Below are 17169 nucleotides of genomic sequence, written 5' to 3'. Positions count from 1 at the left end.
TAAAAACTTTGTGCTCTGTGGAACACATATGAACTGTTTTTCTTTTTTCTTATATATATATTTTTATCAGTTCTCTTTAAAAGTATAAAAAACCACTCTTAGCTTCCTCGTTGTGCAAAAAGTAAAAGGTGGATTTTGCCCACGGGCTATAGTTTACCAATCCTGATCTAGATTACTGGCATCATAAACTCTAGCTGTGGTGGTTTCATTTTTCTTACCAAGCCAAGTGTGCCAGTGATCAAAGTGTAAATTTATAGATTTGCTGGCGATCATGAACCTAAAAGGCTAACTTTCTCACCCTATATCCCATCCTCCTCATGAGTTCTCCCAAGGTAGAGGATTGGTTCGGTTACCTCAATTCCCACCGACTGGTTGTCCAAATCCATAAAAGGCAAGACGGGCTGAGGTCTATTGATCAGCCACAGGAAGATGGCAGCTCCAAAGGTCAGGATGCAGATTAGTGCCGGGGTTGGAAGTGGGGAAAACAAGAAGTTAAAGATAAAAAGCATCTTTGTGAGTAGCAGCAGGAAGTTCAGGCCTTTAAAAAGAAAAAAAAAAAAGGAAAGAAAAAAGTTAGAGGAAATGGCTGAAATTTTTACTCGATAGTTGTGTTTACAAAAGGACACACACACACACCCCAACGTCTAACCCTCCAAAAACCAGGGTTGGACCTCTCTAGCAGCAGAGTTTCTCTTGCTGTTGACTTTAGCAATGTTGAAAATAATAGCTTTCTCCACTCCTGTGACTTGACTGTCCTCCCACAGTGGAGGGAGAAAGGAAAGGCAGAAAGTATCAAAGGAAACAAGTTAATCATTTCCCAGACAATTTTATGAAATGACTGCCCTTTTAATTGGGGCCCACAGGGCCGAGAAGAAACCTTTCTGGCTCCAGCCTAAGCTGGTAGTCAGAGGAGGGCCCTCTAGAGACCTTCACCTGCCCAGGCCAACCAGGGGGAAGGAGGGGTTGTTTGGCTTGGATTTCTCTAGTACAAAGCAGAGAAGGGAACATCTGTAGAGGTGACTCAACAGAGTTTAAAAATCAAGCATTCTGTATGAAGGACATTTCCTGCTGACCGGATAGGCCTCATGCATTGCTTTCTTTTTTGAAGCATCGGGAGAGTCTCAGAGAGCAACAGCATCTCAGTTTCCTATGTCCAATGCCCTCTCCTCCAGGGAGCCAAGAGAAACCATTTTTACCAGAGGCAACGTCCACCCTGTTCACAGAAAAGGTGCTAGAGAATGGACCCAGCACATGGTAGCAAGTGAGCATTAAAGATTTAGGCCAGGAAGAGATCTCAGGGAACTGAAACCACAAAGGTTTTCCCCAACCCAGCTTTTCTTGTAGTTTCCAGCCAAGGCCAGCTTTGAACTGCTCTGGTAGCAGGAACTAGTGTTTGGGAAGGTCCTAGGAACTTTAGCTGAGGCCATCTCTTCCAGCTCTTGCCCGGGACAGCTTTCAGACCAGGCTGTTTGCATGGATCATGGAGTTCCATCCAACCAATGTCATGAAGTAGCATTTTAGAGATGAGAAGAATTGAAGCTCCCAGGGGTAAAGCAACTTGTCCAAGGTCACGCACCACTTCCCACTGCTGCTTCCCCACTGAAATCTATAAGACCACTACTCCTCTTTCCTCAGGAGTCTAGTTATAGAGTTCAGGGAGACCAAACCTGCCTGGAACCTTATGGGTAACAGCAAAGGAAATTCAGAGTTTGCATTCTTCAAAGTTTACCACGGTGCCCTACAGAACAAGATCTCAGAGATGAGGCCAAACTTTCCCACTTAAAAATCAAGAGAGCTAAGCATGCTCAGTACAAAGTTTGATCTGATCAAGATCCTAGTTGCCCTGAGAACTCTGGGGCAGCTGCCATCAGCTGGCATCTGGAACTTTCTCCAAGAAGACAAACACTTCACCTTAACAAAGGCTATGGAGTCTGGTAATCATGTCAGTCATCTTGGCATTCTTCTGCTCCCTGACAGGTTATTACTTGAATTTGGAGCAATCCCTTTCCATTTTATGGAGGAAAGCTGAACTTCCAAACACTGGGATGACTGGCCCCCACTCCTTGGTTTCTTCCACATTGTGTTTAGGGGAAGAAAAAGAAGACACAACAAAAACAAAAGCGAGGCCCCATAGGTGCTAGGTTACCTCACAACTGGTGCTATTGTGACCATCTGCCAGGATTCTGAGAGCTGAGATTTTTTAAATCAAGCCTTATCCGGATTTGTAGGGTCAAGTGGCATGTTCAGGAGTCAGAATGTGTTCAAGAGCCAGCCAGGTAGAACTTTGTTGTTCCCAGATGGGGAACAGGGAGTCCCAGGGAAAATTGTGAAACTGGCAGAGTGGGGAGCAGCACCCAGAGGAAGAGAGACCTAATTTGTGCTTGGCCGTCCTACGCACCCTCAGCTTGAGACACTGCCCCCCATCCTGGAGTATCTTCTGATCTAGAATTCTCTCCTCTGTCTTAATCACACCTTCAAATTAAGAGATTCTTAACCTTTACTCCCCTTCTCAGCTAAGGGAAGAAATTGTTGACCTAAGGATTTTGGCTTTTTTCTTACAGAGAGCAGATTTACATTTTAACCAGAGACTTTGCAAACAATTTTTCAATTTTTTCAATTTTTTCAAGGATCTAAAGGTGAAATTTCTGCTTGAGGTAGCAGTGTGGGACCAGGGGGGAGGGAGGTGGAAAGCCTGGCAAGTAGCACAAGGGGAGGGGAGGAGAGAGAGAGAGAGAGAACCCAGGATCAGTCTAAGGGCAACACCTGCCGTCACCCCTCTCTGACTGTTACCACTTTGTAATGTGAGCCCATGATCACCAGATTAGATTTTTTTTTCTTCCTAGAAAACCTAGAACACTGGATTTTTGTAAAACCTCGATTTTAACTATTGGCTCAAGTAGTAGGTCTGGTATGGGACAAACAAAAAGATATCTGGCTTAATCTGGACCATGGTGTGTCAACTCTTGAGCCCTCCTTTTAGACATACTGCAGTTGCACCTCCCGCAAATGGAAGAGATGGATCCTTTGTTACAAACGAGAAGGATAGTTATAAATGTGAAGACGGCGGTTTCAGGAGAATGAAATGCCTTGCTTATGCTGGCAAGGGATTTTATTTGCAGAAGACACTGAAGGATGTGTCTATTTGTCAACTGAAAGAGCTTACTCACTTTGTTTGCTATGGCAAATCACCAAGCCAGTTCAAACAGGATTTGTGCAGAATTTCAGATGGTTCCTCTCTGCTGCCTCACATTTTTTTGAAAATTGAGGTAAAATTCAAAGACTAAATTAACCAATTTAAAATGTACAATTTAGCAGTATTCGGCACATTCATGATGTTGTACAACCATCGCCTCTGGTTAGGTCCACAACATTCTCAACCCCGAAAGAAAACCAAGTGCCCGCTTATTCCCTCCTCCCGCCACCCCCACAGCCCCTGGCAACCACTAATTTACTTTATTTCAATTTGAATAATTGAATAATTTGTTCTTACAAATTCTTAATATTTCATATAAATGGAAACCTGTAACAGTGACTTTCTGTGTCTGACTTTTCTCACTAAGCATAATATTTGCAAGGTTTATCCATGTTGTAGCACATATCAGTGCTACACTTCTTATGGCTAAGTAAATATTCCACTATATGGAGAGACAGTTTACTGATGCATTCATCGGCTGATAGATATTGGGGTTGTTTCCACATTTAGGCTATGGTGACCAGTGCTATCTATGAACATTTATATACAGACTTTGTTTTGAATGCCAATTTTCAGTTCTTTGAGGTAAATATGTAGGAGTGTGTGTAATTACTGGGTCACATGGTAATTTTACATTTAACCTTTTGAAGAACCACCAAACTGTTTTTCCACAGTGGCTGTACCATTTTGCATCCCAAACAACAACACAGGGTGTTCTGATTTCTTTACATCTCCACCAACACTTGCTATTTTCTGGGTTTGTTGTTTTTTTTTTTGTTTTTTTGTTTTTGTTTTTTGTTGTTGTTGTTGTTGTTGTTGTTGTTTTTTGGATAATAGCCATCCTAATAGATCTGAAATGGCACCTCATTGTGGTTTTGATTTGCATTTCCCTAATTGCTAATGATGTTGAGAGTCTTGTCATGTGCTTGGTGATTCTTTGTATTTCTTCTGTGAAGAAAGGTCTATTATAGTCCTTTGCTCATTTTTAAATTGGGTGATTTGTCTTTTTGTTGTTGAGCTGTAAGAGTTCTTTATATATATATGGATGCTAGACCCTCCTCATATACATAATCTGCAAATATTTTCTTCCATTCTATAGTCTTTTTACTCTCTTGATAGCTTTTTAAAAAATATTTTGTTTATTCATGAGAGACACACACAGAGAGGCAGAGACATAGAGAGAGTAGCAGGCTTCCTGTGGGGAGCCCAGTGCAGGACTTGATCCCAGGACCATGACCTGAACTGAAGGCAGACGCTCAACTATTGAGCCACCCAGGCATCCCTCGATCACCTTTTTTATACATACACACAATTTCAACCTCATGATGCTAGTACCAGAGATGATTTGCAACCACATATCATGTAACTCTCTCACTGTTTAGCTAGGAGAAGCTGAGGGCCCAAAAGATGGTAAAACTTTTTGGGCTCTACCACTACTGGACCGGGAAGCTCTGGTTAGCCCTCTAACCTTTAGAATCTGCTAACACTTCCAGATATGCTCAAGTAAATGAGAAGAGAAACCACTGTCTCTTTTGTCATGTATCCAATGTCACTCAGATTATAATTCTGGTTTGGTCATTTCATGGGACCTCCTGCAAGCAGTTGATGTGGTGGCATTTCCTCGTCCCTTTACACTACTATTTGGGAAAAAAAATGAGGTAGAGAAAGTATCATGGTAGTAAGGATGTGTTACACTGTACATGGGAGCTCCTCTTCCAGGTCATCTACAGGTGGATGAGCAAGCCATACTACACATTAGGATGGCCCCATGTGGAAAGCTTCCTTTACTTTTTGATATAGTGATAGGGACACACCACAGCCCCACACACCAGGATGTCCATTTGTCCCCAGTCCTTCCCCAGGATTCACTCCAGGGCCCCCCCTCCTCTGTGGTAGGTAGTCCCTCATCTACTAGCTTCTAACACATTTAATTCCCAAGCTAGATGAAGGATGCCTTCTGCCTTAACACCTGCTTTCTCTCTGATTATCCTATTTAAATATCACCCTTTCCACTCCAATCACTATCACAGAACCTTGTCTTCTCCTTTCTATGATGCTGTTAATTTTCTGAAATAGTCCTGGTCCCTTATCATCCATGGCCCCTACTGAACTGATATTCTAATTAGAACAGAGATTTTTGTTTTGTTCACCACTGTGTCTCTAATGCCTCTACCATGTCGGGCACATAGTTAGCTTACCATCAGTAGTTGTTGAATAAATGACCAGTTTTCTGGTACAGAATTGTCTGTTTCAAATACTCTGTTAACCCATATTTCCCTTAGTAAAATTTACCACCCCCAAGCTCCCAAATCTTAATTCATCAAAAATCACTCTGACCAAACTTGAGATGGGTACTTCTTAATCAAACTTACTTTGGCACAGTATTGGATTAGGGATGGTAGGGGGTGAAAAGGATGTGTTTCTAACACAAATAAAAGACTACTCAGAATGACTATACTCCTCTGTGTTTGAAAGAATCTATAGGATGAATCTTATCAAATGAAGTCATCTACAGTAGTAAGTGAGCAGGAAACCCAGCCTAGAAATAAATAATTGTGGTTACCCTAGGTTTCTGGAATTCAAAGAACAATAAGACAAATTATCTTTGCTTTTAGGCCAAGAGAACTATTTTCTGTGCAATAATGAGATATAAATTTCAATTATTAACTTTTGGGAGGAACAATCTACTTTCTAAAAAATGATATACTAATTTAAATTTAATTGGTTTCCCTGTTCCCTTACATGTATGGACTCATTCTGTGGTGATAGAGAGCTCATTAAAATAGAGACCACAGTCACCAAGTTCTTATCCAATTTGTTAACACACTCTTCTGTACTGAATGACTTGCTTTCTCCTAGAGACTAGGTCCCAAGGCTTCACAACTCATAATGACTCCAAAAGGGCTTGTGTGTGATTTAGAAGGCTGTATATGAAGGTTTTGCCTTCTTGATTGGGTTTTAAGTCACCAGCCCAGCCCCCCTAGATTCCTGCCACCCTCAACTTAGGAAACCTCCATCTCTATTCTTAACCACATAGTCAATAGTTCTAGAAAAATTGCAAAATAATGGTAAAAGGTTAAAAGAACATTATGAACTGACAGTTTTATGCATATAACCTTTTCCTTAACATGCAATGTAGAAGCCATGAAATAATTCAGTAAAGTGGCCAGTTACTAAATCAGTAGCCAGAAAATCAATAGCTTTCCTTAACTTCATTTAAATAACTAATTCAAAAACAATGGGGAAAATGTCATTCACAATTGCATATTAAGAAAAAAATGTGTAAACACTTTGTTTAAAAAGTTTAGATCTTAGGGACATAAGAAGGTTTGAAAATTCCAAATACATACTCAAAGCAGTCAAGAGGACTCCATATTCCTAAATGTGTCTATACATTTAATGTGACTCTAATAAAGACCAATGGGAATTAAAAAGCCAATTCTAAAGCTCACCCAGAAAAATAAAGCTTATTAAAAAGAGTCAGAAAATTTTTGAAAAATAACAGGAATTGGGGAGGGAGGACAGTTAAACATTACCAAATTTGCTTCCATAATGCTAGGGTAGTTTTCTATTGGACAAAACTATGTAACAAAATCATCTTGAAACTCCTAGTGGATATATTATTATATAATAAACTGCATTTCAAATAAAGATAGATTTTTTTCACTTAAATAAAAGTATAGAGGGGCATCTGGGTGGCTCAGTGGTTGAGCATCTGCCTTTGGCTCAGGTTGTGATCCCAGGGTCCTGGGATGGAGTCCCACATCAGGCTCCTCATGAGAGTCTGCTTCTCCCTCTGCCTATGTCTCTGCCTCTCTCTCTCTGTCTCTCATGAATAAATAAATAAAATCTTAAAAAAAAAAAGAGTATAGAGACAGCTGGCTAGCCATTCAGAGAAAAGACATGAAGTTAATTACTATCTTACTCCCACAACAAAAATAGTTAAACGGTGGATCAAAGACTGAAATATGGAACAATGACAACCATGAGTATTTGGAGATAAAAAGTATGAGGGATTCTTTTTATAATCATGGTACAAGGAAGACTCAAGAAAGACAAAATCTACAAGTGATAAATGAAAACATTGGCAAGTTTGAGCACATAAAATTTTTAAAAACATTTGCCCTGCAGGAAAGGTACCAGAGACAAAGATAAACTGGAACATGTATCAAGTACTTTGCCTGTCTAAAGAGCTCATTTCCTCAAAAGGAATGCTTCGAAGTCAATGAAAAATAAAACACAACACAAAACAAAACAAAAAGCAAAGGTCATGACCAGAACATTCACAGCAAAACAGATTATTTATGATTGCAGAAAGACATTCATCTTTGCTTGTAGTTTAAAAAAATGCAAATTTAAAGGAAACATCTTCTCCTCATCCATAAGATTAGCAATGATGAAAGAGTGTAAAGTGCACTCTTAACCAGGGAAACATAAATTTGGTGAGGCCTCCTTCAAGATGTGCCTTTTTCCTTCTACCACAATTTAAAATCTGTGCCCTTTGACATAATGACCCTACTATTAACTTCTGGAGAAAAACAACAGTTCAGTGAAATATATCACAAGTGGCTGTGTAAGGTACTGGTTTGGGATGTGGGCTCTGAGTCAGATTACTTGGGCTCATACCCTACGTGATCATCTTCTGGGTGACCTGGGTTAGAAAACCTCTCTGTGGTTTCTCATCTGCAAAAAAACAATGATAATATCTATCCCAGAATTAAAGGAGTTAATATGCCTGTAAAATACTTGTAATAGTGCCTGTTGGATAGGCTAAGGCATTAGTTATCATGTTCATCATCATTACATCTATAGGATTGTTTATAATGCCAGAGACCAAGAAAGACCCCCTTGGTGGAGTAGCCAAATAAATTATAACATGTCTACACAGTGGTACTCTTGGAAGGTATTAAAAACAATAGAGCAGATCTGTGTGTACTGATGTGGAAAGAGCTCCATGATAAATTGCCATGTAGAAAGAAAAAAAAGAACCACTTGGACAAATGTGTATGTGTTTGTGTTTCTAGAAGTATATTCCTCACAGGAAAAGACAGATGGAAGAGGAGAAGTCCTAAATGGATTTTCCAGAAAGTTTTGAGTAATCGGTCATTGAGCTGAAGATATTTAAGGGCTTAACTATATATTGGCATCATTCCAGGAGCTGGGGATCTAGCAGTAAAAACCCTCCCCTTGTGGGTTTGTATTTTATTGGTGAGTTTGTTAACAGGTCTGAACAATAGCTAGATTATATAGTATACAGAATTAAAAAAATAGAATCAGGAAAGACGATTGTGGACAGCAGGGGGTATAAGTTTTCAAGTAGGTCTTATTGAGAAAATGACTTGAGAGTAGATACTGTTTAATCTGAAATATGCATGCTTAAAAAAATGAACATAAAACCAACAACTCTAAGTTACCCTACCTCTGACCGAGACAGCCGACTCACAAACTTCCACCACCTTGGTTGGCGGCATTTCATGTGAACATGCCTGAGAATACAGCCTCAGCTCGGTTTCTGCAAGTGCAGCCTTCTCGCCACCAAAGCCACATTCAACACACATGGCCTTTTCGAACACTCACGTCATGTGCAATCCTCTTAACTGCAGAGCAAGCTGGTTTGGACAGCTGCTCCAGGGTAGAAATGTTTTTCATTCATTTCTTTAGCACATGAAGAGCTAGGCCAAAGGTAAAGTTTGAGTCACAGGGCATCTGTCAACACTCACTGCAAGAAGCTGAGAAGAGAGGTTGGCATGAGATCCTGACCTACGAGTCTGCAGATGACTTTCTAGCCAGTCACAGGCACCCAGGTGCTCAGGTCACTGCCCACATTAGGCTTCTCCAGCAAGCAGGGGCTCTCTCCATCTGGGGCCTGGCACCCAGGGTGCTCCAAGGTGCACACACCATGGGATGTGCCCAGGCAGATGGGAAGAGGTGTTCTTATCTCCTCAAGGTCATACAGGACAGAGAGGGGAGTCAGCATCACCGAAGGGGATCCCTATTCAAACCCAGAGGGTGACTGAGCAGTCATTTCCACACCATGGAGAGATTCTGGGAGCATTTCAATAATTTAAACAGGAAAGGGATATTAAGGTCACACATCTTGCCCTTCCCAGCCCAACTGCTAGGCCATATCCAACAACTCCACTTTGTAGGGCACCTGGCAGGGTGAGGGGAGGGAGAGGCTTGAAACAGGTTTCCTGGCCTGCAAGCAAGCACGTAAATAAATCATGAGGTTTCTGATGCATATCCATTGGTAAGATCTTTGCTGTTGAATCCACAGGGAAAGCTCCAGGACCAGAGCTCAGGAGAGTTGTACGGACTGGAGCAGAACCAGTTCAGCCTTGGGTTTGGTAAGCTGCCTATGACTTAGTGGATACCCCAGCCGTGAGGGCTCCCAGGCAGAGGTGGTCTCAGCCTTCAGATTCTACTGCATCGGGCACGGTGCCTGAGGTACAGTGGGAATCCACTGGGTGCCAGGGAGCCACTTATCCCTTTGACTCACCAGTGGCTTAAGTTAACTAGAGAGAGGCAGCAGAAGGGGGCCCACCTCTTCTCAGAAATGCCACAGCCAGGGGCTCCATGCTACGGCATGAGTAACGCTAAGCAATTCGACCTGAATGAGCTCGAGGGTCACAGATGCCGCAAGCATTTGAGTATACTGTGTGCCAAGCAGCATGTTCAGCATGGGGAAAGCTCCCGTAGGCTTCATAGTCTACCAGGACCTAAAAACAACTCCCCAGGCAGTACACAAATGTACCATGGCATATAGCCCAACCTCTGGAGCATCTGGTGGACAGGAGAAGTGTGTGTGTGGCAAGAGATAGATTATTCTCTGTGCTTTAAATTTGTTTATAAATTTATATATCTCAGTAAGGCAAACAAAGGTCTTGGACCAACCGGGTGCCCAGCACTCTGCCATGTGCAGAGGAACACATCCTATTTGGGAAAGGGAAATGGTTGAACGGATGTTTCTGGTGGAAGTAGAGAATCCATCTTTAGTTGAAAGGGTGTGGGGAAGAAGAAGCCTTTAAGAAGGTTGAAGGAGGGCAGCCTGGGTGGCTCAGCGGTTTGGTGCCACCTTCAGCCCAGGGCCTGATCCTGGAAACCCGGGATGAAGTCCCATGTCGGGCTCCCTGCATGGAGTCTGCTTCTCCCTCTGCCTGTGTCTCTGCCCCCCACCCCCCACGTGTGTGTGTGTGTCTCATGAATAAATAAAATCTTAAAAAAAAAAAGAAGGCTGAAGGAGACAGTATCTGGGCCTGGTGGAGATACTAGATGATAGAGAAGTTATTTCAGTTCACAAACACTGGAGAGTCTTGGGGTGCCAGGTCTTGCCCAGTTGAGCTGAGTGGTATTTCACAAAAAAGTCCTCAAAATCAAATACCAAAAGCCTCTGAACTCAGTCCATGAAGTTAGCATAGGATGGTTGAGCCACCCATGGGCTGGTGGCAGGCGGTGACAAATCCCACTGGATCTCAGATTGACACAGTCAACTTTGATCTACCAGGGTGCCTCCAACAAACCACAGCCCAGCAGCCCTACCCTGTGGAAAACTTTGTCTCAGTTAACACCCCCAAAGGCTTCCCGAGCTTGTTGCTGACCAAATGGATTCTGAAAGAAGTGGGGTCAGGAGAATCGGTACCAGAAGTCCAGAAGCTGGACTTGATAAGAGAGCCTGTAAAAAGATAGTGTGGACAAAGTGCTAGGCCCCTGTCACCCAGGCAGGATAAAAGCAGTGATGTAAACTGTTGTGAAAGAGACCTTCCTGCCAGGGCTCCTGCAGAGTCAGCCCTCGTACTCCCTGGTCCGCCAGTGGTCAGGAGTCACAGATTCAAAGTGCAAACAATACGTTTTATTGCCAACAGTCTCATTTCTAGCAGCAGACAGTCAAGGCCATTGCCCATTCGGGTGTCAGAGGAAGAGTTCTACCACCTGGGTGACCCAGGGATAGTCCCATAACATCACCGAGCATCCGTTTCCTTCAACTGCACACAGGAAGGGACAGGTAAGAGTCCCTACTTGAAAGGGATATCGTACGCGGTCCCCTCCAGTGCAATGCTTGGTACGTGGGAAGTCCTCAGGAGGACCGGCTCCCTCTCCTGCCCCCACCTCCCTCAGTCTCTGACTCCTTATCAAGTATCAGATATTCTATCCTGAGGCTTCCTGAAAGAGAGGAGGGGATCGAGACCTTTATACTCTAACTGCCCTCCAACTTACAAGCAAAGGTCTTCACAACTTCTCATTTCTGTGGAAACAGAGGATTTCTCCTTGGAGAGGGCATCGAGCACCTCTGAATTCTGATGCAGCTGTCTCCTCCGACCCTACCCTACCCCTGCATCCTGCCTGCAGGTACTCACAACCTCATAAAATAGACTGACCCACAGAGATGCAGATCTGTGACCTGCTCCCCCAAAGACGGTTGAAACCATGACCTGGCCACAGCCATGCAGCGGCTGCCTGACCTTCCAAACTCCCAAACTCGTGTGTTCATTCACAGAACATGGATTGAGAGCCTAGGAAATATCAGGCCCTAGGTTTTCAGGGGAAGAGCAAGTGAGAGAGTCCTTTTTTTTGGGGGGGGGGGGCTCAGATGCATGGTTGCATAGGGGAGAAAAAGACCTGTTTGCATTTACAGCAGATGTGGCAAGAGCAATGATGGTTGACTCAGGGCTGCTGGGGATAAGTCACCTTTGTGGGGTGCTGCAACACCTGAGAACAACCCCAAATGAGGGTTGGTGCATATGCTGGCCAGGAATAGAAGAGAGTCAGAAACCTCATTCCTGGTTTCTAAACAGCTGTCAAATCCTGGTTGGGGAAATCACCTGCCTCCAGGTGAAGGGTTCTTTCTCCCCCAAGTGCAATTCATAAAACATTAATCCTTCAAAGTGAACAATTCAATGGCATTTAATATGTTCATAATGTTGTGCGACATCACTTCTATCTAGTCTCAAAACACTTTTATTACCTCCAAAGGAAACCCTGTGCATGCTTCTTCCAATCCTGGCACCACCAGTCGTCTTGCTTTCTCTATGGATTTGAAGTGGGAAGATTTTCAAAAGAGGTTTCTCCCAATTTCTAGTTCTTTTGTCAAGGCTCGACACTAGACTCTTCTCTCTCTCTCTCTCTCTCTCTCTCAAATAAAAACCAAACTCATTTGGAATTTTTTCTTTAAGATTTATATAATTATTTGTGAGAGAAAGCAAGAGAGCATGACCAGGGGGAGGGGCAGAAGAAGGAGGAGAGGGAGAAGCAGACTCCCCACTGAGCCGGAAGCCGGATGTGGGGCTCCATCCCAGGACCCTGGGATCACAACCTGAGCTGAAAGCAAGAGTCTGGCACTCAACCAACTGAGCCACCTGGGCGCCTCTAGCCTCATCTGGAATTGAGGCAAGTTTGCCTCTGGTGAGTCAGAGCCATGATTCCAGGGTCCTGAGATCGAGCCCCACATCGGGCTCCCTGCTTGGTGGGGAGCCTGCTTCTCCCTCTCCCTCTGCTGCTCCTTGGCTTCTCTCTCTCTCTCTCTCTCCCTCCGTCAAATAAATAAATAAATAAAAATCTTTTAAAAATGTGATTTTCTAGGAAACCTGAAGAAAGGCTAACTCTGCATAGGAGTAGTTGCAGCATGGTTTTCAGTAGCACATGGACTACAGCTTCGAACTCTGTTTGACTTTGGAACATTAATTCACTTCTCTGAACCTCCTCAGCCATAAAATGGTGAAATCATCCACATCATAAGTTTATCTTAATGAAACGTTAAGAGTAGCTCTTATGAGCTGGTGCTTAACTTGGCTTCATCTGCCTTTTCTCCATTCATTCTCTGACCTTGAGCCTCACTATAAAATCTGTGGCCTACACTATGCGTTTAGCCCTTAAACGTTCGATGATTCCCTGATGTTATGATAGGTGCTTTTGCCCTCAAGGAGTTAGAATATATAGCTTGGGAGAGAAGACTATTTTAGGTCAGGACCTAGCCAAATACCTGGCTGAAATATTCTGTTTGGACTGGATAATGTGCTTTAAAAAAAATGGAATGTGTTTTTTCTGGGGCCGGTGCACCTACCTTGCATTTTGCCAGAGTCCCTACCACCTGCATCTTACTATCTACCACCTATTTAACTCTATAATCTGCTTGTTCTCTAAATATTTGTGGTCTTTGTGTTTTTTTGTTCTCTTGATTGTGCCAAACATACAAGTGATGCCTACAAGAAATTTTACCATGTCTCTTACAAGACTATTCTGTGTTCATCTCAAATACGTATCCATCGGAGGGGATCGCCCCTCCATAGTGTTACTCCCGTGCTGGAATATAAAGGGAGGGGGTCAAGTGAAACCAACTATTCTATTAAAAACATTTATTTTTACTAAATCAATCTTTTTTGAAATTAAATTTGGCTATTTTTTAAAGACTGCTGCTGATGGAAAACACCGATCTCCTACAAGCTCCAGATTCAATTTTACTTTTCAGACCACCAAACAGATTAATCCCCACATGAGGTAACAATCCTGAACCATGGAATCCCTTCTTAAGCTCATTCTTTGAGGGTCCTTGAAGCTCACCTGAGATTCAACTTGTGGTCCCCCTTAAACAGATCTAAGTTCATTCAGGAACTATCCACCCACCACTGATCCATCACCTCTCAGCAGAGGAGTCAAAGCTCACAATGAATATTGAGGAGGTCTGGCCTGTAGCTCACCTCCCCTGAGAGAGGCAGGAGAAAGAAAATCCAATCCACACCCCTTACACCCCCGCGGTCCTCCTTCCCTTTCGCTCCTCCTGATAAGGAAGGTTTAAAGGGGTCCCTTAGAGACCTGGGAGGGAGAGGAAAGCACTACACGTGCTCGGGGCACAGCAAGCTCTAGATTGCCAGGAGCCAGGGGTGACAGTGCCCTGTCGGCCTCTGCCCCATGCACACAAGACCCCTTGCTAAGTGCCCCCCCAGGACGGTTCCCCTTACCCTGGGAGGGGGGTGCATCTCTTGGCGCTTCCTGCGAATGGGGCTTCCAGGCTCCAGGTTCTTCCTGGCACAGAATCCCTGTCGCCCTTCCCTCAGCCCCAGTTCGTCCAGGGACAGGCTGGCTCCGGAGCATCCATGCAGGCAGCTGGCCACGGCTCGGAGCGCCCCGGTTGTGCCCCTGCCTGAGCTGTCCCAGTCAGGCCATGGCCGGGCTTTCAAACGTGCTCGGGGACCTCACTTCCTGGTTTTTCTTTCACAAATGAAAGTGGAAGCTGCTCTGGCCAGGAGGAGAACAGCCGCCCAGGCGCCCCGGCTCCTTTTCAAAGCCTTAACCCCAGCCTCTAAGGGCTCAAACAAAAGCCAGCCTGCAGCACACAATTCACCTTTCGCCCCTGTGTCTGACCACCTCGAAACCGAGACAAAAAAATCAAACAGACCAAATTGACTTGAGGCTGCCCCAGCAGACAACCAGTGCCAGGAAGGGGACAGGGCTCCCCCATTGGCTCCCAGGACAGGTCCAGCCCCAGGTCCCTCTTCCTTCCTGATTGTGGAGCACTGGCAGGGTCACCCTCCTCCAAACCATGCTCCCTCTCCACCTGCCTCGGTCCCCAAGCACTTCTGATACAGCCAACAAAACAAGCAAGTCAGGAGTGACAGGGACACGGATGGAGAGCCTGTTCTTTTCCTCTGACACATCAGCCCTTAGATTTTTGTACCTCAAAATCTAAACTAGAAGTCCAGTCTGCTGCCCCCGCTCACTTCCCCCAAATTAAAATTGGGAACAGGGACACCTGGGTGGCTCAGTGGTTGAGTGTCAGCGTTTGGCTCAGGGTGTGATCGGGATCCTGGGATCTAGTCCCACATCGGGCTCCCCGCAGGGAGCCTACTTCTCCCTCTGTCTATGTCTCTGTGCCTCTTTCTGTGTCTCTTGTGACTAAAGAAATAAAATCCTTAAAAATAAATAAATAAAAATAAAACTGGGAATGTTTTAAACCACGGGAATACAACAAGCATATATGCCATTAGCTGTCAGATTGATCCTGCATCTTGCAGCTTCTGGAAACCCCACTGGACACACGTGAGTCAGCAACATGAAAAGGCAAATCCCGTCTTAGTGTTATTATAAAAATTGTTCTGAATGTGTAGACCGTCTGGAAGGGTCCCAGAGATTGGTCTAGAGGACAACAGGACCTGTAGTAGTCTCACTGGACTCCCCTAAGGCTGGGGCCACAAAGGGCATGAGAGCTTCCATTCTTAGACTTAGAGGCAGAAATCATAAGTTCTCCTGCTCCCTCCTACCCCTCCCCTTGACACCCCAGAATTAAGTAACACTTTCTCTGGCCTTAGTTCTTTCAAGAAGGCTTATGTTAAGTTCAATATGAACCTGGCCCTTTACCAGAGCTAGGTTAGGATTCGTCTTCTCTACAAAGAGGAGATCCTAAAGCCTCCAAACTAAAATGAAACAAAATGCCAGTATGAGCTACATTGCAATCTCAGACAATGGGAGCTGATCCCTTGGCCTCACTCAGGAGTCCCCTTTAGACATGGAAGAAAGACTCAGAGAAGAGGAGGTGGGCTGCCCTGGCTCATCTCGCAGCTGGAGGGGCCCTTGGCTTTGCTTAGTGACGGGAGCTCTTCCTTCTAGAAGCAGCTCCCTCCAGCAGAGAGCATAGGATGACCAAACAGGGGTCCAGTCTCAGCTACCCTAAACACCCCGAGTGCTAGCTTCTTTTACCAGCTGGATGAAGCGCTCAGGGCCAGATGAGCTTTACTCCCATTTTACTATTTTCCTCCAGGATCGGACACTCAAGTTCAGAATTGCCTCGGTCTTTCAAACAGGCTACGGAGTTGCATTCCTACTCAATCCTCTGTGCACACGAGGCACACTCAAGATTCCAGGAAATAATGGAAGGTTTCGATAACCCAGCAGAATTCTGCATTCTGCAGCAGCAGCCTGGAGTGACAGACGAATCAGGACTGTAATCCTAGCCGCACCTCCTCTTGGGTAGGTCGCCTGGGGCCGGGCTGTTTAACAGCCCAGAGACACTTCATTCAGCTGTGGAATGGGAGCAATCCCACCTGCCTCATAGAAGGTGGTGCGTGGAGGAGGTAACACATGCCACACACCTAGCACAGACTCCAGCACCCAAGACAGTGTCTGCTAAGGATTCTCTTCCCCTAGTCCCTTCCAATTAGGATTCGCCTGTCATCAGAAGCTGGCAAATAGCCTTTGTAACCAACCTGACAGGCAAATTTTTGAATGGAAGATGGAGAAACACAGCTTGGCTCTGTCTATAACCCTTAAGACTTTTACCCCTAGTGTAGTTCCATTTAGTGAAATTAACGACTTTCTCTCCCAAATCTCCCTCCTGCCAGCATTCATACAGCCTCGATGCCTCTACTTCTTTTCCAACTGGTTTCTGTTTCGCCTCTGCACAAGTCAGCTGAGACTGCTATTTAAACAACTGTGATTTCACGTCAGAAAAGAGCCCTTAGACCGAGGAGAGACATGCATTTCCCACCTGTCCCTGTCCTTACTGTCCCTAGATGTATAGAGTAGGGAGCCATGCTGCAGCTTACCTTGCAAGAGTACGCTCCCTTCCTGGGCCCAGGAAATGCACCCCTCACAGCTGGCTGCACTGGATCAGCACCACATCCAGACACCTCTGCCCCTTGCACAGCTCCTGTGATGAGGCCACATCTGAAGCCAATGCGTTTCGTCTTGAGAGTGACCAACAAGCTCCCTGAAACCTTTGAACCTGTTGCAATAGGGGTTCAAAGGTAGAAGTTACCTGTTCAAACACATGGAGTAACCTCCAACAGTGACAAGTGTAGAATTTGGCAAAAGGTTAAAACCGGGATAGTTATGCAAGGGCTGAGGAAAAAGAAGAAGGAGAAGAAAAGACAACCCTCTTCTCTGAAAGCTGTCATTTAACAAGCAAAATCTTTATGAAGCCCAACCTCAGGGGAAAGGAAGTGGACAAGTAGGTCTTCACATCTGCTTTTGGGACAGAATCCCTGAAA

The 17169-nt window shown here is 44.5% G+C and overlaps 1 protein-coding gene across 4 annotated transcripts in view; it reads right to left on the bottom strand.

The window, feature by feature from the left end:
* The window catches only part of ACSL5 (acyl-CoA synthetase long chain family member 5), a 40830-nt gene extending 23914 nt beyond the window's left edge, over positions 1-16916 (bottom strand). Inside the window, exons 1-2 of one of the 4 annotated variants that reach the window (XM_055300270.1) lie at positions 16726-16916; positions 354-538 (exon numbers count right to left, since the gene is read on the bottom strand). In XM_055300270.1, coding sequence (XP_055156245.1) covers positions 354-509 — 156 coding nt within the window. In that variant the 5' untranslated portion in view covers positions 510-538; positions 16726-16916. Of the gene's footprint in view, positions 1-353; positions 539-671; positions 691-8612; positions 8635-14145; positions 14356-16725 lie in introns of those variants that run through there. The other 3 variants (XM_055300269.1, XM_055300268.1, XM_055300271.1) reach the window with 3 other exon arrangements.
* Between the last annotated feature and the right edge of the window lie 253 nt (positions 16917-17169).

This window comes from Nyctereutes procyonoides, unplaced genomic scaffold (assembly GCF_905146905.1).
Source record: "Nyctereutes procyonoides isolate TBG_1078 unplaced genomic scaffold, NYPRO_anot_genome, whole genome shotgun sequence".
Lineage (NCBI taxonomy): Eukaryota > Metazoa > Chordata > Mammalia > Carnivora > Canidae > Nyctereutes > Nyctereutes procyonoides.
The sequence above is the reverse complement of the archived record's forward strand: the minus strand, read 5'-3'. Positions and strand labels throughout refer to the sequence as shown.